The sequence below is a fragment of the Melopsittacus undulatus genome, chromosome 12, assembly GCF_012275295.1.
Source record: "Melopsittacus undulatus isolate bMelUnd1 chromosome 12, bMelUnd1.mat.Z, whole genome shotgun sequence".
In the NCBI taxonomy this organism is placed as follows: domain Eukaryota; kingdom Metazoa; phylum Chordata; class Aves; order Psittaciformes; family Psittaculidae; genus Melopsittacus; species Melopsittacus undulatus.
In genome coordinates this window covers 20,559,708-20,585,906 of record NC_047538.1, presented here as the reverse complement: position 1 = coordinate 20,585,906, position 26,199 = coordinate 20,559,708, and the positions used below count along the sequence as shown (strand labels likewise).

The 26,199-nt window shown below is 48.1% G+C and overlaps 2 protein-coding genes across 6 annotated transcripts; one reads left to right on the top strand and one right to left on the bottom strand.

Annotated features, from left to right (window-relative positions):
- The first annotated feature begins 2 nt into the window (after nt 1–2).
- On the top strand, nt 3–13,402 carry LOC101880079 (P2X purinoceptor 4). Of its 2 annotated transcripts, XM_005145138.3 has the most exons (14): nt 3–17; nt 6,417–6,535; nt 6,984–7,132; nt 7,611–7,758; nt 8,688–8,759; nt 8,853–8,925; nt 9,403–9,499; nt 9,590–9,670; nt 9,777–9,918; nt 10,248–10,384; nt 11,716–11,809; nt 11,895–11,960; nt 12,050–12,145; nt 12,825–13,402. In XM_005145138.3, the coding sequence occupies exons 3-14, from the start codon at nt 7,002–7,004 to the stop codon at nt 12,855–12,857; spliced, it is 1,170 nt and encodes a 389-aa protein (XP_005145195.2). In that variant the 5' UTR covers nt 3–17; nt 6,417–6,535; nt 6,984–7,001; the 3' UTR covers nt 12,858–13,402. The 2 variants fall into 2 exon arrangements, with proteins under 2 accessions (XP_005145195.2, XP_033924006.1); XM_034068115.1 differs by lacking the exons at nt 3–17; nt 6,417–6,535 and having other exon boundaries at nt 6,939–7,132.
- A 646-nt stretch (nt 13,403–14,048) lies between these two features.
- On the bottom strand, nt 14,049–25,127 carry CAMKK2 (calcium/calmodulin dependent protein kinase kinase 2). 4 transcript variants are annotated; one of them, XM_034068111.1, is made up of 16 exons: nt 24,659–25,127; nt 23,956–24,003; nt 23,734–23,787; nt 23,525–23,576; nt 23,300–23,433; nt 22,684–22,720; nt 22,227–22,248; nt 21,850–21,938; nt 21,429–21,628; nt 21,293–21,346; nt 20,951–21,024; nt 20,467–20,554; nt 20,126–20,221; nt 19,399–19,527; nt 17,537–17,637; nt 14,049–17,172 (listed from the first exon to the last, which is right to left on the bottom strand). In XM_034068111.1, exons 1-16 carry the CDS (start codon nt 24,971–24,973, stop codon nt 17,097–17,099), a joined length of 1,569 nt encoding a protein of 522 aa, XP_033924002.1. In that variant the 5' UTR covers nt 24,974–25,127; the 3' UTR covers nt 14,049–17,096. The 4 variants fall into 4 exon arrangements, with proteins under 4 accessions (XP_033924002.1, XP_033924003.1, XP_033924004.1 ...); XM_034068112.1 differs by having other exon boundaries at nt 14,049–17,169; XM_034068113.1 differs by lacking the exon at nt 20,126–20,221.
- Nucleotides 25,128–26,199: the final 1,072 nt, after the last annotated feature.

Genomic DNA, 26,199 nt, shown 5'->3' with positions numbered 1-26,199 from the left:
CTGAGGTGGCAGTGAAGGTCTGTGATATTGCTATTTTTTTCATGCTCAGTGTTAAAACAATTATTTAATGCATTTATTTAATGCTCTTCTTGCACATTTTGCTGTCTGACATGTAATGGAATAATGGAATTGTTCCAGGTTCAGGAACTGATTGTATGAGACGCAAAGTAAGCTCAGTCTTCAAGAATTAAATGTGCTTAACATCTCACCCATTGATATCAATTGAGTTGATATTATTTTACCAGTACTATAGCACATAGAGGCCCTTTTATAAAGCACAGTGCATTTAAATAGATCCTAAACAAAGCTGTCACTCATGGTCATCTTTTGATTCTACTCAAGTGGATCCTAAATCCTAAAGTATGTTGAAGCAAAGGTGTGATGAGGTGAGGGGAATGATGACTTGGAATGATGTTTGATTCTTCTTCACTCTTATAGCCATGCCCTTAACCTGCAGTTGCTGCACTTGTGCAGATGTAGCACGATGGTCATCTTTAAATGAGCATGATTGTATTGCAGGAGATTTTGTGTTGAAAGGTCTAGAAATTTCCAGCAAGTACTCACAGAATAGCTGGAGTAGATTCCACCATATAACAACTGAGGCTTGAAACTTCCTAAACTTGGGAGTTTCCCAAAGCAACGAACACAAAATAACAGTGTTGTTCTTCCATCTGGGTAACCACACAGTTCACTGAATTACCATTAACTCAAAAGCAGATCAGAGCTTTCAGGTCTGTGTGCAGATAGCAGTTTTATGAGAAGTTTTGACAAAAAATCTTGCTGTGACTCCAGTTGTAAATAATGACACAAAGCATTTATCCAATGCTTATCAGCATGTTTGAAGTGGTCCCTTAGATCTAGGTCAAAACTCTTGTGTAACAGCACTCTCTCTTTTTGACTCACAGCATAACTATTATTACACTATGGGGTTTCATCCTTTTGTGATGCTAACATGAGTGCCATAACTGTCTAGGAGCTGCCAACATGTTCCAAATCTGCTCTGTACTGGAGCTGTGCAGACACAGACCAAAGATGTGTTCCCTCTGACCTGGCAACCAACCTGACAGAGCTCTGAGGCTGAGGCTAGCAACATTTTTATAGGCAAAGCAGCTTCTGAGAAGGCTTTTGGAAGAAGACAGTGGAGTAGTTTTGAGGATGTTTAGTGTCAGATGAACACTGGGGTCAAAATGCCAAGAATGGGTTTACCCCACATTTTTTAATCCTGTAAACATCAAAATACCAGTCTGCAGAAAGATTATTTTGCTTCAGTTCAGCTGAAATCTCTGCTGCAGGAAGTGAGCAGCACAGGCTCACTGGCTGAATACCAGCAGCTGGCAGAGTGTGCCTGATGCCAGACCACATTCTGGTGGCCTGAGTCTGTATCTGTCAATCAAGGGGTTTATTGGCAAGGAAATGTCATTCTCTAATCTCTCCAAAATTAAAAAGAGGGGCAGAGTGGTTCAGTGCAGCTGTTTAAAAAGCAAAGACAATGAACATTGAAGAGCAGTGAATAGACTGAGCATAATAACTATCTAAAACAAGTATGGATGTTTTGGCAGAGATTGTGCACAAATGCTGCCACACTGCTGAGCTAGAGTGTGCCAACTGGTATAAACAGAGTTGCTGGTTTCAGGAGAACTACCCAAGTGAGTGAGGGGGAGAGAGCTAGAAATGATTCTTATGATAGTTACGTTATATTAAATGATCCTTAAATGACAGTTAATATATTTCAAGAAAACCCTTTTTGACATCAGTGACATGTCATAAGAATGTAAAATATTATCACATCAGAGGTCCACCAGCCCAGTGTCCTAAAGCTACCAAAGATCAATAGTACAAAAGAAAGAAATAGGACAGGTAGAGAATGCTGCTCCCCCTGCAGCCTGGCTGCCCTGCAAGTCAGGAAAGCTACTTTAAACAGCTTGTAGCCTCTGGCTGCATGAAGCCCTATTGATTTTCTGTCAATTCCAAAGGGAATTTTGTGATAGACACATGCCAACAGCCTTTAGCCTTCCAAAAGAAAATAACTACTTGAGGTGCAAGGGATGAAAGCTTTAGGCAGTGATCAAGAAAGCTCTTACTTAACAGGTCAGTTCTGAGCTGTTACAGAGAAGGCTTCTATGCCACCAAGAACAGATTTGAAGTCACCTCTTCCCTTAGGGCTAGAGAAAACCTCTGATCCTGGAAAATGAGAGCTTTCAAATAAACCCCAAGTGTCCTGCAGGCTTCAGAGGCTGAGAGCTGGCCAATATAACACGTTTTGGCCACAGACTGTGGAACTGTTCAGCACAGGGAAAAGGGCATTTCATGTCTGTGCCAGCAAGGAGAAAGCAGAACACATTACAGTGTGTTTTTCTGAGTGACTCACTGCTTTCAGAGAATACAAATCAGATCGCAGTGAATGGGAAGCAAATGATCGCATGATCTAGGGAACTCTGATTCAAAGCACTCAAAGTCTGCCAAACTTAGCTTGCAGTAGGATGTGCAGGAGAGGGTGGAATCAAGTAAAAGCTTTCTCTGAGCTGGTTTGTTAACACCAAGATAGCAAAGAAGAGCAGCAGGGACTTTTCTCCAAAGAGAAAGGAGAGGAGAAGAAAGGGAAAGGAGGAAAACGTGGTTTTCTTTAGATGTCTTTTATCATCCAAATGAGTACCTGGAGATGGGAGAAGGCAGAGGGCTGAGCCAATGGCATTTACACCAGACATATCCTCTTGGAACAGTTTACCCTTTCAATACTTGATCAGGCAACCAATTATAAAACAAATTCTGATTGGCAATGACAGAATGAGCTGTGAGGATCTGCTGCCCCTGGAACTGACCTTCTGTCCCTTCAGCTAAGCAAATTCCCATTCAGATTACTCATCTAAATGAAGAAGAACAGGACTTAGAGATCACTGAAGTAAACCAGTCAAGAACAAAACAGCACTTTAAGTCCCGACAGCATGTCTGAGGCAGAAGACATATGGTTGTTGTTATCAGAGGTTGGATATTAATATTATTGTGTGGATTAGTATGTCTTTCAGTTTAATGTTATGAGTTTGTGTGTGCTGCCAGCTTTTCATTGTCAGATTTAAAAGGATCTCTTTGTTCCATGCTTTGTAACTGCTTTTTGATCCATAAGATGATGTGAGCTGCGCATCAGGTCACGTTCTTGACAGAGTAAGAAACTGGAAGGTAGTAAAGGCTCACATGATTCTTGACACTCTCTAGTGATTGAAGAATGGAAAATATCTGATATCCAGCATGCTAAGATGTGCTCAGGAGTTCAGAGTTGGTCTTGGATAACATGATATTAACGCCCTCAGGCATGGGCACTTTTGTCATTGTCAGCTCCTCACACATCCTTGCTGTTGTTTTCAGTCTGCTTTGTCTATGATTAAACTTTCTGCAGTTTCATGCTCCTTCAGTTAGTTCCATACCATGTCTTCCTGTTCCCTTGTCCCCATAACTCCCCATGGCCTTGCTATCCCAGATACTGCAAATATGGGCAGCATTACTGAGGTAAAGACAGACACTTAACCTTTGGGATCCTTTCTTCAGCAGGGATAACTAAGGGATAAAATTCCAAACTAATTTAGGTTTCTGCCACCCTCCCATATTTCCAGATTAGATTCTGAAGGGCTAAAACTAGATTCCTCATCTGCCTCACAGAAATAAGACCTGTGGCCAGAGGATGTATTTTCTAGAGTCAGCTAAAAATTGCTGCTCTCCTGTGATGGGTTTTGTGCCAGCGGGAGAGCGTTGGTGTTGAAACAACTTGTGAGGTGTCGATTCGGTTTCACTAGGGTGGGCGATGGCAACACAGAAAGACAATCCTCCTCCAGATCTGCTGATCCATCATCATTATCCCTATTGTGCTGTGTCAAATGAGAAACCCAATGGGGGGGATCACTGTTGTAAATTCTCTCTGCAGTTGGATGAAGCAGTAAATGCTTTTTTTCTTTAATTTATGTTGGGAATTGTTGTCACAGAGCCACCCTGTGAAAGTTTGTGATGCTGGCAGCTGCTGCACCAGTGGGTCCAACGAGAACCAGGATGATGCATAATCTGAGCCAAAGCGCACCAGGGAGTGGGTTGTTGGTTGTGGAGAAGCTCAACATGACCCTGGCAACATGTCCTTGCAGCCCAGAAAGTCAACTGTGTCCTGGGCTGCACCAAAAGATGTGTGGCCAGTAGGTGGAGGGAGGGGATTCTCCTGCTCTGCCCTGCTCTGGTGGGACCCCAGCTAGAATACTGTGTCCAGCTCTTGCAGCCCCAGCATAGGAAGGATGTGGAGCTGCTGGAGTGAGGCCAGAGGAGGCCATGGATCTGCTGCGAGGGCTGGAGCAGCTCTGCTCTGGAGCCAGGCTGAGAGAGCTGGGCTGGGGCAGCCTGGACAAGAGAAGGCTCCTGGGAGACCTGAGAGCAGCTCCAGTGCCTAAAGGGGCTACAAGAAACCTGAAGGGGAGTTTTTTACAAGAACACGTAGGGATAGGATAAGGTGGAATGGCTTTAAACTGAGAGAGGGGATATTTAGATTAGATATAAGGAAAACAATCCAGTGAGGGTGCTGAGGCGCTGGCACAGGGTGCCCAGAGAAGCTGTGGTTGCCCCATCCCTGGCCAGTGTTCAAGGCCAGGTTGGAGCAAGCTGGTCTAGTGGAAGGTGTTGCTGCCTGTGGTAAGGGGGTTGGAGTTAGGTGGTTTTAAGGTCCTTTCCAACCCAAACCATTCTACGGTTCTGTGATTGTACACTAGTTTTAAGACGGAGTAAAGATGTGGCACAACTTGAGCTCATGCTGTGACTTACCTTGGACATTTAACCTTTGTTTTCTTTTAAAACAAAAGAGAAGAAAGCATGTGACTCCCCAGAATCTTCTGATTTCTTATATACTGAATTCTTATATACTGTCTTTGGAGAGGCACAGTGGCCTACTGCTCGGTGTAGAACAAATACTTTGACCAGAAGTGCTTTCTTCTTCTGCCTTTGCTTTACTCTCTGAAGGAATGGTTTGGAAATGTAGGCTCTGGGGTGAGTTCTTAGGGCTTCCTTATAGTGGGAGATTCCAGGCTCCTGCTTTTGCACTGCTGCACATCAGAATCCCAACTGCGTCAGGAGATGACCATGAAAATAACGTGGAGCCAAGAATCATGTCAAAGCATGACTCCTGAAGGAAAGAAGTCCAAAAGAGAGATTGCTTGAAAATATGGTCCTGGGCATCTTTCTGCTCCAGCCTCACCACGTTCCTGCAGCCCTGGATCAAGAGACTCTGGAAAGAAGCCACGGAGCACATAGTTTCATAACTCACTGTTGAGGGCCTCCTGGTCCATTCACATTAAACAGGCTCATTTTAGATGATTTCAGTGACATGAAGCATTTTCTGAAAGGCCCAGCTGTTCTCTTGCTATTGCTCCTTTAAGCCTTAACTTGGGAATTACAAGGAAAAGTGCTTTTATTGTCTCTATGTATTATTTGAGGGCATTTCATTCATACTCATTGAAACTGTAATGTTGGATTTTGGCCTCCTGTTTGCTCTTAGCTTCAAATAGGCCTTTCCTCCTTCACCTCCTCCTCATGAACAGCTCAAGTGTGAGTTGCTTTGTGCAGTGATGTGCAAGGGCAGAGTGCAGCTGAGGAGCACCATATTTGGGGTAGATTAATCTGTGCTCCAACACCTTTTCAGTTCTTTCTTTTTGTTATACTTGGACATGTTCTATTTTTGTCAGAACAAGGTGAGAAGGATGCTAATGTATATATTCTGCCCTCCTTTCATCTAAGCTTTGTTCTTTGAGCTAACCCAGCAGTTTGCCATTCCATTTCCCACATATTTTAAGATATATTGCTGGGAGATTATGCTAACAGCATTTATATCTTCACTTGTAATATGCATTAATTGTATTAGCATTCATATTGCAGCATCTTGTATATCTAGAGTGGGAAAATATTACAGTTGATATTAATGAGTTCCGGTTCTGACACATGAGCTCACTTTCCTTTTGGAAGGAATTACACTGAATATTCACTTAAGACTGATTTTAATCTCCTGTCACATTTATATGCATATGTTCTTCCTTATTCTCTCCCTCTTTCTTTTTAATCCTGTCAGATTTGACTGGTTTTGTAATAAATAGAGGGTTTTACTAACTTGTAGCTGACCTAAAGTCTCTTTAATGATTTCATACTCCCTGGATTTCCCACTGCCAACCTGTCAGTTCCTTTCACCTCTTTCTAATGATTTACCTGCTATTATAAGGGTTATGGTGATGTTTCTAAAATAAGCACCATGTTGGGCAGCTCAGCATCACTTAAGGTGCATGAATTAGGTGGTGCAGATCTCTACTTTTGTAGCAAAGATTAATTCTGTGAGATTATAAAGGATTTGCTCATTGTGGATGGGAGAATGACTGTTTTAGCTATGCTTCTGCTACCTCTTACAGGCAGTTGTTACCTTCTTGCGCTGAGCTGTCTGAAGTGTTAGGATGCCCTGAGGTTATCTATACAGCTTCTTTGTAAGACTTCATAGCCCAGAGGAGGGCTGACAGCAGCAGTCTTCCAGGTAACGCCTAACTCATGTTTGGCCAGTATAGAGGTGAAAAACTCCCCATAAACTTGCTAACAGTGAGTAGCATGGTGGAAGGGGGAGTGGGGTAGGGTGGGTAATTCTCCTTGATTTAGCAACTGGGATGAGCGCATCCTCCTCAGGATGCCCCACGGCTAAGCGGGCACGGCTCAGCTACATCAGCGGGAGGCCTGGGGCACCCCGAGGGTTGTCCCCGGAGGGGTCAGGGCGCTGGGGAACCGCTCTTCCAGCCCAGAGCAGCCGGGGCAGCCGCTGCCTCCTCCTCACCCCGCGGGCAGGCGGGGCCGGACACCCAGAGCCGGGGCACGCTGCGGGGCCGGACACCCAGAGCCGGGCACGCTGCGGGGCCGTGCTCGGGGCGCTGCGGCAGCCGCTGCCCGGCCTGTTAAGGGGGGGTTCCCGTTGCCGCTCACGCCCTCCCCAGGCCTCCGCAGCCGCCGCCATGGTGTCGTGCGCGGCTTTCCAGAGCTTCCTCTTCGAGTACGACACCCCCCGCATCGTGCTGATCCGGAGCCGCAAAGTGGGGCTCATCAACCGCGCCGTGCAGCTCGCCATCCTCGCCTACGTGATCGGGTGAGCGGGACCGGCCTCACCCCCGGCTGTGCGGAGGGGTCCCGGGGCTGCTCCGCGCTGGGAGACCCCGGTTGTGGTGCTAAGGGGAGGGAGCCACAGCTACAGGTTGCTGGGACCCCCCCTTTGTGTCAGGGCTGAAGGGAGGCCGGAGCTTGCCATGGGTGCCGACACCAGGAGGTGACAAGCAGGGGGGGTGGCAGGGCTTAAATGGGATAATAGGGCTGCTTAGGGAAGTTGTTAGGCCGGGGAGGGCCCCTCTGGCGTGGGGACCATCCCAGAGGGTGATCGACATTCACCCAGCAGGATGTGCATAAAAGCAATGGTTATGCCCTGCCAAACCATCCCGAGAAGAGGAACATAGGGAGATTGCTTGTCTTATGACCCCTTCAGGTGACATGCGAAAAAAGGAGACATTCCCACTGCCTGTGCTGATTTATGGCATTTATGTGATGGTTTCTTTCTTACAATCCTTGTACAGGTGGGTCTTTGTGTGGGAGAAGGGCTACCAGGAAACGGACTCTGTGGTCAGCTCTGTAACCACAAAGGTGAAAGGAGTAACGCTGACAAACACATCCGCCTTGGGAGCCACGGTCTGGGATGTGGCTGACTATGTCATCCCTCCTCAGGTACACATGCAAAGAGGGGGGTTTCTAACAACCAGCTATTGCTCTGCCAAAGTCCAACAAGGTCCGAAGCAGCTTTGGCTCCAGTGTGGCCTTGATATGAGAGAATGAAGCAGCTTTGCTTTGCTGCAGATCATGTTGAGCACCTGCACCACTCGCCCTGGGGAAGCTTGTTTCAAGAAAAGAGTGTGTGTTTGTATAGGAGGGAGAATCTTTCAGGCTTGAGGAACAGAATTTCAGCAATAACCACGTGTGCTCTTTCTTACTGCTTTCTAAAGCAAACAACTCAAAGTTAACTTGTTGGCAGAAACCCCAAGAATAGCCTGCAAGTCACTTGATCCGGAACTGAACAGGAGGTATTGCTGTAGTTACTGATTGACTCTGTGTGAGTCTGGGCTGTGTGGGCAATATGTTCAGGGTTGGCAGGCATAGCCAAGCTGCTAGTTGTGGGTCACTCTGCATGAAGTGTAGTGAGGTAAAAGTGGCAGATTTAGACAGATTTTGTCTGAGTGGTCCTGTTATATGTTGGTGGAGAAGCAGCAAACAACAGATGCTGAATTGTGCAGATTTGAAGATCATGGAAGTGGTGCTCCCTGGAGAAACCAACAAGGACTGGTCAAATTTCGAAGATAATTGCAAAGAGTGGGAGTTGTGCTCCCTGAGGAGCTGTGTGATCCCTGTTTTCAGATGTGAATGAGGAAACTTGGGCCAAGTGGGAAGACAGAAAGGGTTGTAAGTTGCAGGGTCCTTCCTCCACATATAGGCAGTGGCATTAGGCAATACATGCAGGAATCTGCTCCTTCAGTGCTACGCCAGCACTGCCCAAAGCAAGTTCCCTCTGTGGGGCCACCTGGGCTCTGTCATTTGGCACAGTACCGTGGGTACTCTTTGCAGACTCACTCTTAAGCTTCCTCCTTGTTTTGCATGCTCAGGAAGAGAACACGGTGTTTGTCATGACCAATGTGATACTCACACTGAACCAGCGCCAAGGCCGCTGCCCAGAGGTAGGTACAGGATCTGCTTATATCTGTCTTGTCAGGGTGGGAGTGTGGGGGAGAGAGTTCATAGAGTTTAGTGTAATTATTGCTTCTTTCCAGCTTCCAGATGATAAAACAGAGTGCAAGGTGAAGAACAGCTGTGTTCCAGGATATACCAGCACTCACAGCAGTGGTAAGAAGCCTCCTGCAAGGGCTCCTTTCAGTGTATTGTGATACCTCTGTGCTGTGTCTTCCCTCCTGTGTGCTGTGCTGTCAAGGAAACAGCATTTCCCTTCAGTCTCCTTGTTCTCATTCTCTTACATCTAAGAGAACTAAATGGGAAGCTTAAGCTTTTCTTCTGGGGGGAGAGCAGATGGGCTTAGTCTGTGTTGGGTGGATGCTGGATAAATGTGTTTTGATGAGTTAGTGAACAGGGTGGGAGGTTTTTCAAGACCTTGAGTCCATGGAGCAGTGTTTCGTGTAGATGAGGATTTGACTCAGAAAAAGGATCTGATGCTTCTTTCTCTGAAATTTCACTGTAAATTGCAGTGGGGGTCTTGGTGCTGGCACTTCACCTCTGAGCAGGTTGCTTTTACCTTGTGGAGTGAGGAGATATCACAGGGCATCTGTATTTTTGCTTGGTAGCATCTCCACTAACATGGCTTTCTAGGCATTCAGACCGGGGAGTGTGTACCGTACAACAGCAGCGTTAAGACCTGTGAAGTCTTTGCGTGGTGTCCTGTGGAGAATGATTATCATGTACCCAAGTGAGTGCTCTGTTCTCCTACTCTGCATTGGCCCTCCTGAGAAGAGGCTAGCAGTATGCATATTTACTTACTTTTCCTGTTGTTTTATAGGCCAGCATTCCTGCAAGAAGCTGAGAACTTCACCATTCTGGTGAAGAACAACATTTTGTATCCCAAGTTCAACTTCAGCAAGTAAATAGTGTGGGGACCATTGCACTGCCTGGGCACTTGGACCCTAAAGGGGAGCTGGAGGAGTGGAAGAAGAGGCAACAGATCTCTCTCTCTGTTCCCCTTCTAGGCGAAACATCCTCCCCGATATCAACTCCACCTACCTCAAGAATTGCATCTATGACTCTCGGACAGATCCCTTCTGCCCTATCTTTCGTTTAGGGAAAATAGTTGAAGCTGCAGGGCAGAACTTCCAGGAAATGGCTGTGGAGGTATTTGGCAGATCCTTCTATTGGGCCTCAGCTGTGTAGAAGAGGAGTGGTAGGTGGTTGTCCCCCTCTGCCTTGTGGCATCAGCCACAGGACGCAGAGTAGCTGCAGAGGGTGAGCTGCTGTGGCCAGATGGACTAGAGTGAGTTCTACTTAACAAATACTTGGCTTTGGTTTGTTTGGGTGGGGTGATGTGCAAGGCCCTTCTATGGCAGCAGGAAAGGATGTTGGACTGGGACTGGGACATGGGTCAGTGGATCAGGGTCTTGGTCAGCAGAGAGCCTAGTGCTGGGCTGACTGGGCACTTGCTCACCTTTTCCTTCCCTTGGCAGGGTGGAGTCATGGCCCTGCAGATCAACTGGGACTGCAACCTCGACAGAGCTGCATCCCACTGTGTGCCAAAGTACTCCTTCCGCCGCCTGGACAACAAGGACTCTGCTCACACTGTCTCACCTGGCTACAACTTCAGGTAATGCGGCTGTGGAGCGTCACCTGGTGTCCCTGAGGCTCAATCTGCCGCTGGTGTTAGGAGGTGCCTGCACTCCTACAGCTGCAGGTTCTCCTAGCTGTAAAACGTGAGGAGTTTCTCTGCTGCTGTTAACACAGAGCAGGTCTGATCTTCACTGTGTACAAACAGCAGCAGAGGGGAAAGGTCAGTGAAGCTCCACCGATTGCATCAGTGTCTGAGTCATATTTACGTCAGCATTTGCATGGCCATTTGGGCCATTCTCCCGGAGCATGGCAATGTGAGAACTGCTGCTGGGTGTGCTGACAGGGGGAGGTTTGAGAGTGCTGGGGTGTGGAGGTTGGAGATTTCATGGAGTATCTCCTTCATTGTGCACAAGGGAAAAACTAAGCTGTAGAAAGTGTCTCTGTGCCAGGAGCATCCACCATAAACACATTGTGGCCACTGCAGATAGATCCAGCACCTCCAGTAAAACAACAGTGCAGAGCCGGGTAGCTGGTTTTATCCAGACTCAAGAGCTGTAGTAACAGGGATTGGCCTCTTGCTGAGATCCATTCGTGAGGAAACATGGCTCGGGGCTATGCTTGCTTTTAGAACCACAAACTCTCAGTTAGCACAGGGGATCTCTTTGATGAAACGTGAATGGTTTCACTGAGAAGCTGCTGTCGTACAGACACGCGTGTCTGGGAGGTGCCAGGCCTGCAAGTACTGCGGTATTGGGTGAGACTGGCTGGAGGAAATCATAGCCTGGCTGGAGTGGGTTCTGAAGTGTTCTTGCTAACCCCAGACTGTAGTGCAGCCCCTTACCAATCCTTCCTCTTTTCTTCCACCTTCTTCGCTGCTTCCTCCTGGCTTAGTCATCCGTGCTGTGGAGTAAGTCTGATCTCACTTATTCTCATCCCCCTTCCCTATCATTTGCCTGCGAGTGACATTGTGCGGGACAAGGAGCAGCCTTTGTGTGCCAGGCTGAGAGGTGCTGCCTGCTCCCGGCCCTGCCCTCTCGTGGCTGTCTGCACTCATGCAGCTTCCTGCTTGCCTCTGAGAGGGCTGATCCTCATGTGTGGCTGAGCTTCTTCCTGGCCTTGTGCTTTCTCCCCTTCCTGTGCTTTGCAAGTTTCCTGATTTGGCTTGTGCTAACCACTGTCTCAGATTCGTCTGTTTGGGGCTTTTCTCCTCTATGTGCTTGTCTGTGTTACATCTTCATTTTGGTACTTCCAGAGACAAGCCTCATGTTCAGCCCATCCTCTTGGGATGGGGAGCACACCTAAATGTTGCATGATCACATAAGCAGACTCAAGATTTTCCAGCTGAGCTCTGACCTATCTTTTTTCTAGGTTTGCAAAATACTTCAGGGATAGTAATGGCACTGAATCACGGACACTTGTCAAAGCTTACGGCATCCGCTTTGATATCATAGTGTTTGGAAAGGTGGGTGACTTAATTCCTGGAGGTCTTGTGGGCAGGGCTTTCAGAGATGCTGAGAAGCACATTGACCCTTGTAACTGTCTTCTAGGCAGGAAAATTTGATGTCATTCCTACCATGATTAACATCGGCTCTGGCTTAGCACTGTTTGGCGTGGTAAGTGACCTGTCTGCTCTTGGACTCAGTTGTGGGTTAGTGCCTCACTTCTGAGGATCATTGTTTTAAACTCTTTCACTGTCCACCAGGCAACGGTGCTGTGTGACATTGTTGTTCTGTACTGCATGAAGAAGAAATACTACTATCGGGAGAAGAAATACAAATACGTGGAGGATTATGAACTGGTGAGTGTCAGTGAAGGCAAAGTTGCTTCCTTCCCAATCCGAAGAGATTGAAACAGGATGTAGAAAGCCTGCATCAAACAGGGATTTTGAGCCACTTCTTCTAGGGAAACTTTGTCTATGTTACAGAAGCTAATTTTTACCTCAAAGCTGTTGTGGGGAAGAGCACTAGAAACAAATATTGTCATGTTTCCTGGGTAACCACTCTTGGAGAGGGAAATGTATGTTCAAGAACTTGTCATGTTCCCACTGCAGCTCTTTTTTGGGTTGCAGTCCTTGGCAGTTGCCTTCTGAGAGCTGCAGACAACAGCTCTCTCCCTATGAAATCCTTCCTTCTTGGCTTTGGGGGTTCCTGCTGCTATGAACAAACTCATTCAATGGGTTGGTATTTTGTGGGAGGAGTATGCTGACAGCCACAGCTACAGCTCCCTCCAGGACCCAAATGATCTCTTTGGCCAATAGGATTAGTGATGTAGTGAGGTTGTGTGACTGCTACCAAGCATAGAGCTTGGCCCTGCTGCTGTGTTTGTTGGGAAGTGTTGCTACAGAAGGTGGATTTCTAAACCAAAAGGCCTTGTGGCACTGGAAAGTAAAGTCAGAGTAGTGCAGAGGGGTTTATGTGAAAGGATGGGAAAGAAAGAAGCTATTTCTGGTAGAAACCTGTGATCTCTGATCCTTGCAGGGAGTCGATGAGACATATGGAACAAACTCCTGACCTCCTGTGCTACAGCACAGACTGCTGCTGTGAACATGACTCTGACCCTGCCGTGAGACCCACCTGCTCTTCACTGGGGGAACAAACCTGAGAAAGGGACTTTTTCTTCACTACTCTTCACTATTTCAGCTGCCTGGAGCTGACACCCAGAGAGAACTGGGTCTGCTCCTTGGTTGCTGTCCTTCCAGGTTAATTGCACTAAGCACAGAGGGAGAATTGTGCTTTCATGCCAGGTTTCCGCACTGGCTAAGCCTAGGACGGGGACTGCTCTGACATTCTCATTTTGACAGGCCTCCTTTCTGGTAGCAGAGAGCACAGGGTGACAGGCACAGATTCTTCCTTGCAGTGAACATGACCCCTGCTAGGTCTTCCCTAACCTTGGATGAGAAGCTCTTTGCTGTTGTCAAGTTACTTTTCCTTGCCCTGAAGGATTGTAATGCTTAGCTGAGCCTGTACCTACCCTTTAATTGTGTCTCCAAGCTCCAGTGGCCACAGACTGAGACAAACCAGTGGCTGTGATAAATGGCTCACTGGTTACAGATTATTCTGGGGGGGGGGTTTCTGTTTTGTCTAATTTTTATGGTACTACTTTAAAATTTACTTTCTTTTAAATAAAATATTACCATCTCTCAGCCCTCCTAAGGCCCTGCAAGCTGGGTTTTGCTTGTTTATTTTTCCCCAGGGAGAATGTATGAAGGTTAGGGGAAGTGAGAACTGTCTTCATTTTACACAGATACCATTAGAAGAGGGCTATCAAAGCCAGTGCTGCTGTCTGCTTGGCATCCTGGTTCTCTCAAGAGTGATGCAGTGAGAACAGCTTCTGCTCCACCTTGGATCTCTTAACACCATGTCTGGGTATGTTGCATTAAAAAGGGAAAATGCTTGAAAGGTAGAGGTCAGGGTGGGTTAGTTGAGCATTGCTCACCTTTTGTTTTGTTTATTTGCCTGCTGCTGCTGCGTGTCTCAGCTCAAATAGGACAGAATCAGAGCTCCAGTCTGTACATGTGAATGGCCCAGTTTGGATGATGCAGTGGCTGGAGCTGCTGCGGTCTCATCCTAACCCCAGTAATGGCAGAGCACCAACCTTTACTAATGCAGGGCGGTGCCTTCAGGCTCCTCTTACAACAGGGAGGCTCGTGGAGCTTAATAAAGACCAGTCAAACAGGATAATGGTTCCACTCGATCACTAACTCTGGGTTTGGTTGCATGTCATTTATTTCAACTTGTACAGTGAAGTTTGAACAGCTCTGTGGAAAAACACTTAGTTGTTGGTTGTTTTTTCTTCTTAGGTAATATAATTTAAAAGTGGTAAATACACAGTATTTAAACTTGATACACCTGATAAAGTTAAATGCATATTAGAGGGGTAGGAATGAAACACAAGCGTTGGTCATTAAACAAACAGTATAAAAATCAGCAATAGTTTAGGACCTTAGAAAAGAAATGGATCAATTGCCTGATAGGTAAGAAAGGACCACCAAGGAAAACTATTCTGACAAGAGGCCTGGTTTCCCCTTAGCACTTTCCTGTGTGCTTTCAGAGCCAAAATGGCTTAGTACCCAGCATTAAGCCTACAGTCAGCACTGGGCTTGCTTGAAGAGGAAGAGAATTGGGGAAATCAAGCTAGAGCCCAGTTCCAAGGCACAAGCAAAATGTTTACTTCACTATAAGAAAGAAGCTAGCTCTACTACAAAGGAACAGCCGCTGGGGAACTGAGCACATTGCTATATACAGCACAGCTTCTCTAACAGGTCATGCAGTTAGACAGCCCTTCCTCACACAGCCACACTTTCAACAGAACTCATCAGCAAGAACAATTGACATCGAGTTTGTTTCACAGATGTGCGTTTGGCTGCAGCCCACCCAGAGCTGGCACTGAGAGACAATCGTTCTGGAGCTTGAGGATCCCCCTGAACCAAGCCCATGCTCACTGTAAGACACTGAGCTATGGTAGTGCCTGAGACCCAGTGGCTTTGTGGCTGGGCATCGAGGACCTGGTACAGTTCCTTCTGTTCGGAAGCTGCGTTGCACCTGACAAGCCTGTTTGGTAAGTGTAAACTGTCTCACTAGGCACCTAACAAATCACACACCAGAGATACGCAGCACAGAGCATCTCTACAACTCACCTTTAACAGAAACACACCACACACGTTACTATGCACCAGCTACAAACAATCACATTCCCTGATTCTTTTTAATTGTTCCTTTTTTTGGCAGAACAAGTCCATTTGCAGGGTTAGAGGATGCCCCCTCACACACATTCCTGTTTAGGAAGGGGGTGCAGGCAACTGTAGTACCACAAAAGGTAGCACCCAAGTTACCTGTTTGGTTTTGCCATAGTTGAAGCTGCAGGGCTTTGGCATAGCCTCAGAGTAAAATGGTAGGAAAACAGTGCATGTCTTATGGCTCCATACTCCATAGTACTGCTCCTAAACCACAAACCATTGTCACTGGTTTTGGAGAGAGGCCAGCCCCAAAATGTTTAGGTAATAAATTGTGGTTTAGGGGGAGCATTAATTCAAGTGATCAAAAGATGTAAGGGCCAGTTTGTGTAGGCACCCGTGCACTTGCTAACGCTGTCCTGGCTTTAACAAAGACCTGTCTTAACCAGAAAGCTGCAGTGGAGAAAAGGACCTTGGCACGCTGCCCAAGGTAAAGGAAGACAAGGGGATGGTCACTTCCTGAAGTGTGGTCAGGGTTAGCAGGCAGAGATCTTACCATTAACCAAAATACTTGGATCTCTCCTAGTGTCTTCTTCCTCAGGGCAAAGAATTACACCTTAGCAGTCCCTTACATGCTTGGGACGTGCGAATCTTCCCCCTCTTTCAGCTACACCATCACTTAAACACCTCATTCAAAGTCACACAACCGCATCAGACATTGTCAGATCTTACCCCCCATGCTCCATCCACAGAACAACTGTACTTACCGTGACCCCTTTCCTCAAGCAAACCCTGATTCTTCTCCAGCTCATCCATACTCTGCCATTCTCCAGCTTTGTCCAAGCAAATCTGGACATCGGAATCTCTCCCACCACACAATAGATGATTATTATTTTACAAGCACCACAAAATAATCAGAGTAATCTGACTGAAGGTGAAGGAGCTCTTCATAAGAAACAATCCATGAATTAGGTATACACTTAATTTACTAACAAGCCTCTGATCCACAGGCATTCACAAATTACTGGTAACGAACTTGCAAAAATACATAGCATTGGCCCCGGAATCCAGATTAAGAGTTTGGAAAATTACTACCTAATCTAAGTATTTCATTAAGATCTTAAATTCTAAGCAAGCCCTAAATCTATACTTAAAAAATAGCATAACTTGTACTATTTTAAATTGTAGTAAACCATGTAATGTACATGGAAGTGAAGGATTTTACCCTGAATTTTATATTTCATAATATATCTACCTAGATCAAGTAAAAGACTTAGAAACAAATGGTTATTAGTGCTTCTCCCACTGTTCAAAACAAACATTCAGCTAAACACCACCTTTCACTCCTGTGTCTGCAGCAAAAGTAGTTCAGACTGAACTTAAGCCCTTAAATACCTTTTCCTTTCATACACTGAATACTCAACTTACCAAGTCCTAATCACACCAAGACCTTAGGAATGGCATTAATTACATTGGGAGGTAATTAACCTCACTTTCTAAGCATCCCGAAGATGCTGCTTTAGTACAACTTGGCTCACAAAGGCAGGCATTCTTTAGAAAGCTGGAAAGGTGGCTTTTTGCTTTGTTCCCATGCAGTTAAAAAGATGTCAGTTAAAACCATGAGAAATAGATGCAACAACATTTCCGGCAGGCTGTGAACCCTCAAAGTGTAGTTTAACTGTCGTGTGTGTCACCTACACAATGGGCCTACAACACCCCTGGGATGCTGGCATCAGTCCCTGGATACTATTTGGCGTTAAAAGCAGTTCCAAATGCATGTTTGTTTGACTGCTTTGTTGGGTTCTTTTTGCTCCATACAAGCTCACCTGTGCTGCCAGCCAGTGCCTTTCCTGTAGGAAGTCAGCAGTCCAAGCGATCGGAGATGCTCGATGTTCATGACAAGTAGTCGGATGTCTGGTAACATGCTGCTATGTAAGCTCTACATCCAGCATTATACTGAGATAGTGCCGTGTCATGCTGTGTTTGGTGCAGGCTCTGTTGATGTCGCTCATCCTCAGCTGCACACTTTGTAACGTGCCCTGGACCAAGCTGCTCAACAGAACCATGAAGTCGATGTTCACGAAAGAGGTTCCTCCTCTCCCACGTTGGGCAAGTCGTTGCATTTCAGATTATCTTCACTGCCTTGTTTCCTGCTTTCAAAGGAAATAAAATGGTTGCTGAGCTACTTACAAAAGCCAAAGCAGAGGCACCAGCATCATGGGAGGTTTGAGACCCTGAGCATGTGTCTTATCCCCTTGCAACTGCCCTGTAACAGGCTGGAAGTGCCATAGAAAGATGCTTTTCAGCCTATGGAAGTAGCAGGATATATCACATCACAAAACAGCATCCCACAGCTGTTACAGGTCACACAGGGGGGTGTGAACATCCCAGCCACAACCCCACATGAAAGATTCAAGCCAAACTGCTTAAATTCTCCTGTGCAGTGATTTCCAGAGACAATTTCCATTAAGACAAGCTTCAAACATCATGAGGTCGAGATGAAGCGATGACACTTACGGCAGCAGGTTCCCAGGGGCAGACAACGACCGCTCCTCCCTCCTGCTCCCCTCAAATGGGTTCCCAAAGGATCGCTTCCGGATCATCGTTTTAACCAAGATCTGCAAGACCAGAGTGGAGTTCATCAGGATGCTTTCCTGTCGTTCAAGAGCAACAGGAACATCCAACCTTCATGGCCAAGTGGTTATGAAAACAAGTGAAAACAAGTCACGGTTCTCTTATAACGAAAAAGCAGAAGGAAATGTTTACAAGTCTGCAGCTGCTTCATACCAGGGCTGTATCCTCTGAAACCCACAGTGCAACAACTGAACATACAGATGAGAGCCACACTAGGTGTGAGAGGCTGGAAAGAAGAGCAAAGCCACGTTTGGGAAGGTTTTCTCCCCCCAGAAGTAGGTTTTACTGATTGTTGCATCCAGTGCCTGCAAATCCCCAATTCCCCATCATTACCTGGCAGAGGAATTCATTGGAAAGGGAGAAGGGAAGGAAGGAACCACCACTGTTTAGCCTTAGGCTGCTGGGAACAGAGCAAGTGTCAAGGTTCTTCCCAGTCATCCCCAACTTATTTTGCTGGTGGGAGCAGAGAACAACCAGTGAGCAGCACTGGCCCTGCCTCAGCATTTGCATCCTGCTTTGGGAACCCCTGGCTTCATTTGATATTGCCTCTCATCCTTGCATGCCTTATTTATTTGCTCACCAAAGTGCACCAAGAGCTCTTACACATCTGAAATGCATGTGCTGTCGAGGTCCCACAGGGCAAGTCAAAGCCTGCAGCTGGATGCACAGAGATCAGGCACCCGAGGGTAATTCTGAAGAACAAATGCAAATGGAAAGCACAAGTTCTGCCTGGAGGCGGTGTTATTTATGAGGCAAGAGTCCCAGTAAAAGCTCATTTGCCCTGAGCTGTGCTAAACACACCTGGATTTAAACGGGACTGGCAGCACTGAGGCATCCTCCACTGCATCACAAGAAGTCACCTCCAAACAGGAGAAAGGGGGAAACCCCCCATCAGTGGTGATCTCATCAGAGCAAGCTCTGCTCTTTCAGCTTGAGCAGCACAAGGCACATTTGCATGTTAACATATCTGTGGTTGAAGAGACTTAAGTGGGTACCCAAGTGGGAGAGAGCCCCAGAAACGGGGCCAGATGTGGGCACAGCCACAAGACAGAAAAGGGGCTTCAAAGGGAGACCTGTGCTTCAACAAATCACAGCCTGGATGTCTACAGGCAGATAACACTGTGCCAGCGAACTGTGAATGGTCACTTCTCCAGCATAAGGACATCCAAAGGAATTGTTAGATTTAAAACCCCGAATGATTTCACTTCCCACACAAGGCAGGGTTACGCTGTGGTTCTCACCACCACAGTGGGTTGCAGAGAATAAAAATATGAGCTTGCAAAGAGATGAGTTCACCAAGAATAGCTGCAGGCGGGGGCTGGAGCACACCGTGGCCCAGATAAAAGCTTCATCCCAGGAAACTCCTGCAGCCCCTAAGGCTGGATGAGCAGAGCAGGGCAGGAGCTCCTTGTGCCTGGCCAAAACACCCCCAAACACAGGCAGGTCTTGACCAGATGCTCTTTTACTCTGAGCAAATATAGTGGTATTTAGGCAGCCAGGTCAAGTGTGAGGACCAGGAACCCACCAACAGGTTGCTTTGGGACCACTCTGAAATACTTCATCCACCTCCAGCAAGATGCTGAGATCCCATCTTGCAGCACTTGTTTCTGAGAGAGGGAAAGCCTTTGCTCTAATCCTGCCCAATTCTTTTGCCCTTCGGCAGCAACCTCCAGCTGCTTGGGACCATCCCTGGAGGCAGCGTGGACCCAGCTGTGCATCCACAGACCATCATCCCTCATACTCACCACAGTGGCCAGGCTGGGGATGTGCTTGACCGAATTCTCCACCTCCTCCTCCGTCACCTCGACGAGGGTGCAGTTCTCATCCTCTGTGGGCAGCAGCTCGGCTCCGTTCTTGGTGACCCAAGGGTGCAACTTCAATGAATAACACAGCCTGTCAGGAACGAGTTCCTCTTTTTCAGGACTTCAACAACACAAGCCTGGCAAACGCATCTCCTTGCCCAAGCTATGGCCCCTACGTGCTCCTGAAGGACCAGGGAGCAGGGGAGAGGTGTGCCACCTCACTGGTGAGCCAGCTCCCCCCAGCACCACCAGGAGTAGGAAATGCTGTGGTGTGGCTCATCCAGAGCTGGCCCCATCTACACAACTGGTGACCTACTGTTTCAGGGAAGAAGACCTACTTTTACTCTCATCTGTAGGATGAGAGTGACATGGTCTAACATCATTGCAAGGGGGGTTGCAACTAGATGATCTTAAGGTCCATCTGAAGGCCCTTTCCAACCCTAACTATTCTATGATTCTATGACAGTGCCAAGAGTGATTTATTCTGGACCATATGTATGAACCAGAGTGATGGGGAGGACCCACCAAGCCCTAGTCTTGGACCTGAATTAATCCACGACAGAAGGCAGAGGCTCCTCTTTCTCCTTGCCCACACACACCAGGCGTCCTAGGCAGCTGCAGGAGGAGCACAGAATGGTTCCACAATTCCCCCACAATCCTTTCCCCCTACCTTAGTCTCCATTTTCTCAGCTTCTCGCCCCTTCCAGGCTCTCGCAGGGGCACAGGACCAGAAATCTCCTACGAAAGGCTGTTGCACAGTACTTTCCTGGTAGCAGAGGAAATACTGTGCTCAGGGGATTTCCTTTTGCCTGTGACTTCTCTAGGCACCAAAGGTCCCAAAGCCGAGCAGGTCCCGGAGCAGGGGAAGGAGCTGGGACTTACCTGCCCAGGGACCTGGGCACAGGGGGAGGACCTAGCCTGGCGCGATCAAACTGACTCCCAAAAAGAGACGAGTAAGGACAACCCAACAGAAGTGAAGCCACAGCCAACACTAGGAGGCTGAATCAATACCTTGATTTCTGGGACCGAAATCCTGGATTCGGGATTTTTATCCAGCATCCGTGTGATCAGATCCTTCAAGAAGTCTGTAACTTCTGGCCTGGGGAAAGGAGAGGAGAGAGATGAGATGGGGAAGGGGATGGGTGTTGCAAAATACCCCCTTCCTATGCAACCTGAACCAAGATCCCACATGTACAGAGCTGGGAGAGCCCAACACCACTTCCACCCAGGCTAAAACCCAACAGGCAGCAACTGCTGAGGTTAATCTGTTCCCTCAAACGCCTCTGCAGGTTCAGTCACTCCTTCAGCAACTGCAAACCTAAAGATGCTGCCTTTACGTTTAATGCAAAGGAAGTTTTCCAGGGCCAACAGAAGGGCTCAGAGCCTGAGTTTTGCAAAGCAACAGCCCAGCAGGACCAGCTCCACCCAGGCAGCCCAGAAGTGCCTTAAATGAGCTTTAAAACAAGGGCTGGGGGGTGGTTTATTGAGCACTTACTGGTCTGGGAATTCCAGCGTTTGGGTCTTGATTTTATTGTGTAAACTGAGGATCCTTTCATCCATAAAAGGGCACTGCCATGAAGAAAGAAGCAATGAGGAAAGCAATGACCTCTGATAAGAGGCAGCAGTGGGCAGCCAACTGAGCATTGGGATCTCATAGTGTTTGAAGGAGGGTTATAGGGAAATACCAGATTTCCTGTTATATCAATGTCTTCTTTTAAACACAGTGAAAATAACATTGGAGTAAAATGCTCAAACAGGAGTGCAGATCCCACCACATATCTGGCACATGGGAGGCACACACCAACCACCCACAGCACTGAAAACTCAGTCTCATTACCTGCCCAAACACGAAGCAGTACAGAGTGATCCCCATGGCCCACACATCCAAAGCCTGCAGAGGGAAGGAAGCACAGTTAGATCTGCAGCTGACAGTGCATGATCAGCCCAAAACCCCTCAAATTGTTATTAAATACCTTTCCAGAGAAGATTTTCCTGGTTTCCGAGAGCGTCTCCGGGGCCATGAAGGCAGGGGTGCCCACTGTGTTGGTTAAGAGGGCATCAGCTCCCTTGAACTCATTGCTGACTCCGAAGTCAGCAATCTTGACGTGCCCATCTTCCCCCACAAGGAGGTTGGAAGGTTTGATATCCCGGTGGATTATCTTTTGATAGTGCACTGCAGCCAGAGGAGAAACAAGGGATTCAGCAGCAGCACCACTCTGCAGCAAAGGAACCACAAAGCTTTTCTGCTAACACCATGACCAGCTCCAGCTTCAAAAACCCCTGGGCAGAAGCATGTGCCATCAGAAGGAGCACTGCACAGCAGCAGAAAGTGTAGCCCCATGTGTTTAGAAAAGAATAACAGTAAGGAATACCATCCTTTTTGCAGACACTTACAGTATTCAATGCCCTTGATCAGATCCTGGAAGTAGAACCGAGCCTGGTCCTCACTGAGAGGTTTCAGGGTTGGGATTTCCATCACAGGGCTGCAAAGGCAACAGAAAATAGAGCTCGATCCCAGTCCAGATGTGCCAAAACAGGTCTCAGAGGCTTTACTACCATCTGTTGACAGCACACAGCCCTGAAGGCAGGCACAGGGTGTACACAGCTGTGACCAGGTTGGGGAGATGGGACCCAAACCCATAGGAGACCCACCATGAACCTCCCCATCCCCTCTGTGTCCTGCAGCAGCCTCAGGTGCCTGAGCTGTGCCACCACCAAACCCACCTCCTGTTCATGCTTTAGTAGGTTTAAATCTGAAATCCAATACTCACCCTTGCTTCACCAGTTCAAACACTGGAACACAAAAGAGAAGGTGATTACTGATCATGTCCAGGTTAGAGCTCCTATGAGCACAATCTCAGCACAAAGCAATTATTTTAATGACAAACCCGCTAAAAATAATGTATTTTTTTAAAGAAGGAGATGTCACCTCATGCAAGGCACATGGTGTTTTGGTTGATCCCATTGTCAGTTGAGGGGATGCTGCCAACTACCTCATCAGTGCTGCAGCTTCAGCCTCATGGAAGTGGCCCACTAAACCCCTCAGTTTGCCTGCAAAGCCCCAAGCAACCCCCTGCACTTGGCCATGAAGGCATCACACACTCCTCTGCTGGCAGAGGCTGAACATAAGTGATGGAAAAGAAACACCTCCTCCAAAATCATCTCTTTGCCCTGCCAAACCCCATCCCACTGACACCCCACAAGCACCGCAGGGCAGTGGCCAGTTACCCATGTACAGGTGGTCCTCACTGGGGTCATCCAAGACCTGCCAAAAGAAGCAGAAAGGCAATTAAACAGCCCCCCAAAACCTTGCAAATGAAACATGCTGGGTTTTTATTTAGCAGCCATCTCAGTTCTGCACCTTCAGCACCATCTGCACCATTAGCACCGTCTGCTAATCTCTGAGCTTCTACCCATGAGGGGTGGGGAAAATACCCAAGAGATCGGAGATAGAGCTGTACTTTAAGGAAGTAAATATTTAAAACACACAGGAAGCATCATCTGATTCATGAGCCAAATCAGCTCCAGCCTGCACATCCTTAAATCTTGATGGACACACAGGCAGTGGGTGGAGAGCAGGGTGGCTGCACCCCAGAACCCACAGAAACACCAGCTCCTCCTCAAAACCCTTCTGAGCACTTTGTTTCCTCCAAGAAAGTGACATTTTTCTGCATTTCCCTTTCTGTGCAGGGAAGAAAAAAATCCTCTTTTGGAAGACGAGAATAAAAAGCCCTTTTAAACCAGGGAAAACAGGAGTCTCCCATAGGCAGGACATGGCAAGGACATCCCTGCAGCATCCTGGCTCCTTCACACTCAAGGTAGATTTTGGAAGGCCAATGCTCACCTCCACCAGCTTCACCACGTTGGGGTGGTCCAGCTTCTTCAGGATGGCAATCTCCTGGTAGACCTGTTCAATGGGCCCTTTGGGCTGTAGGCAGCCCTCAGAGGCAGCTTTGGCTCCACGGGGCGGTGGGCGGCCTATGGGAAAGGCAAAGATGGGGTGTCCAGTTGGGAATGAACCTCCTGGTCTCTGAAGCACCCCACAACCCAAAGCTTTGATGCCACTTACGGGGGAAGCCCGCCTGCCTCATCAGCTTCTTTTTGGAGAGAACCTTCATTGCCTGCAAGAAGGGAAAAAACATGGGAATTGGGGCAAAGCAAAGATAAACCAGGGCTAGTGGGATGGGGCTTGCACAGAGCAGAGCAGGGAGTCAGCAGAGGGGGTCCAGCCTCATCCCACTTGCCTCTCTGTGGGCTCTGGGAACATGCACTACTCACATAGTAGGTGTTATCATCCTCATTGTAGGCCAGCTTCACCACCCCATAGGAGCCCTAGAAAGGGACAAAGCTTTTAATTAATATTAAAGGGAGGAATTTATTAATAATAATTTGAAAGTAATATTAATATTAATAAGAATAATTAATCATAATTTTAAAGATAAATGCAATTCCATCAGCACCATCCCAAATCCCCCCATCCCAAACCCAGCCCATATTCACCTTCCCAATCTCATCCTTCAGCTTGTACTGGTTGAGCTGCACACAGTCCTGCAGGGAGAGAAAAGGGGGACCTGACATGAGCCACAAAACCACTTGCATTCACTCTGTGTCTTTGCAATCTGCAGTAAAACTCTGTTCAGACTCACACCCTGCTCTGCTCAGGGCTGGGCAGCTTTGATCCATGAGCTGTGAGCACCAGCCACATGTTGGTGTGTTTATAGGCAGCTAATTGTGAGCGTTAACAGCCCGAAGGGCAATACTGGCTGCTCATGTGGAACAGGAGTGCACCAGGGGCACGTGGTGCTGGTCACAGCTTTAATACCAGTGACTTGGTGCTGAGTATTTCTGTTTCTTATGGGCAAAGCAGTTGCTTGCTGCCTGTTTCCTGGCAGGCTGGGGGCAGGCAGGGCCCTTCTCTCCTTAGATCTCAGTGGGTTTTTCTCTCTAATTGGGAGATGAGGAAAATCACAGTGTGCCAACAGCATCCCCAAAACACAGCCTTGGTGCCATCTGCAACAGGCACAAAGCGTGGTGAGCTGTTGGGTCCCACCTCCCCAGGGCTGTGTCTATAGCCCAGGATGGAGCAGGATGTCCCACCACCACCCACCACAACACGATGCCATGCGGTTTGATCCCAAAAAAACAAGCAAGAAGGAATGCTACAGAGGAACAAACACGTGTACAAGTGTTCATCCCCCCTCACCTGCAGCCCAGTGATGGACACGCGGTTCGACTCCACCGTGGGCCTCCGTGGCAGCCGTGGGGAGGAGTGTGGGGACGTCACTGGGGAGTATGGCAGGGATGGGTAGATGAAACGCTCGTTGGTGCTCTCACTGCTGCCAGGGGAGCGGACCGGCTGCGACCGCTCCTGCAGGGACAGCTTTCGGCCGGAGAGGGGCAGCTTTGCCCTGGGCTCCTGGCTGTCCCCAGAGCCCTCGCTACCGGACACGTTCATCTCCTCCTCCTCGCTCATGCTCCCCGTTGTGTCGTACTCGGTCACCACGATGAGCGAGGCCATGCTGGGTGATGGGGGCTCAGCGCCGGGGGGTCCCGCAGCGCCCCAGGCACGCGGTGGCCGCAGCCTCTGTCACAGCAGAGGGGCTGCAGGGTGGGAGAGCTGCTGGGGATGCCTGATGGCATGGTGCAACCAATGGCCTCATCCTGGCCGTGCTGGGTCCTGCAAACACACAGCAGCTCAGTGGGCTCCCCTGGAGAGCAGGATTTCCTCCCATGGGTTGTTATTCTATGGATTAATTTATTCCTCCATAAAGCCAAGGGCAGCAGCAGGATGGCACCAGGATGTGTGCCCACCCTGCCATGGGGCAGAGCCCAGGCAGGGATCAGCCTCAGCCCCAAGGCTGCCACCACTTCTCCTTTTACCCACTTTATTTAAACACATCAGGGAATAACAGCCCAGTAATTTCTGCTACAGAAATACCCTAAAGGGGTATTTTACAGGGGCAGGATCCAGCCCTGCACTACACTGGCATAAATACCACTTGGTTCCCTGCTTTACTGCTCAATCCTACAGTCAGAGCAGACAAATCTCTGCCAAACACCCCCTGAACAACACAGTTAAGGGGCACGGGGACCCACTTACCACGTGTGGGGTGCGGGATCAGCCCCTTGGGCTCACTGCTTCCTCCCGCAGCCCATCATTGCCAGCAATTTCTCTTCCTCGCTTCAGGTTCCCTACGGCCTCCTGTGCAAAACTCAGGTTCCTGAACCTGGAGATACAAGAGAAACAATTCAGTCAGCCACAAAGAACACTTAAAGATTCTCAGATACTTCAATAGCAAGTCAAGAAGGGTAGGAAATGGTGTTGATTCACACCCCCCAATGTCCTGCTGCAGCTGGGGCCCTGTGATGCTTGGCTGGTTGTGAGCCACAGCTCTGCCCTGCCGCGGTGCTGGGGCTGGTTTTAATTTCTAGGTTAACGAGTTTCTGCAGAAGCAAGTGAAAAAAACCCATCCCAAAACACAGCCCAGGAGCAGGAATGAGGCTTGAGGCGTTTTCCTGCCTGGTTCCCACACCTCAGCGAGGCGGGCAGTTAAAATTAGCTCCACTCATCTCCACTGAAGTTTCCGTGATGCACCCGCAGCACAAGCACTCTGAATCAGCCCCGCAGAAATCACGGGTCAAGTGCAGAAATCAAACCCTCTCCCCTTTCCTTAAGGCTCCACAATGGCCTAATTGCTGTTTTCAACACCAATCCATAAACTGGAGGCTTTTCTGCCCGAGTGG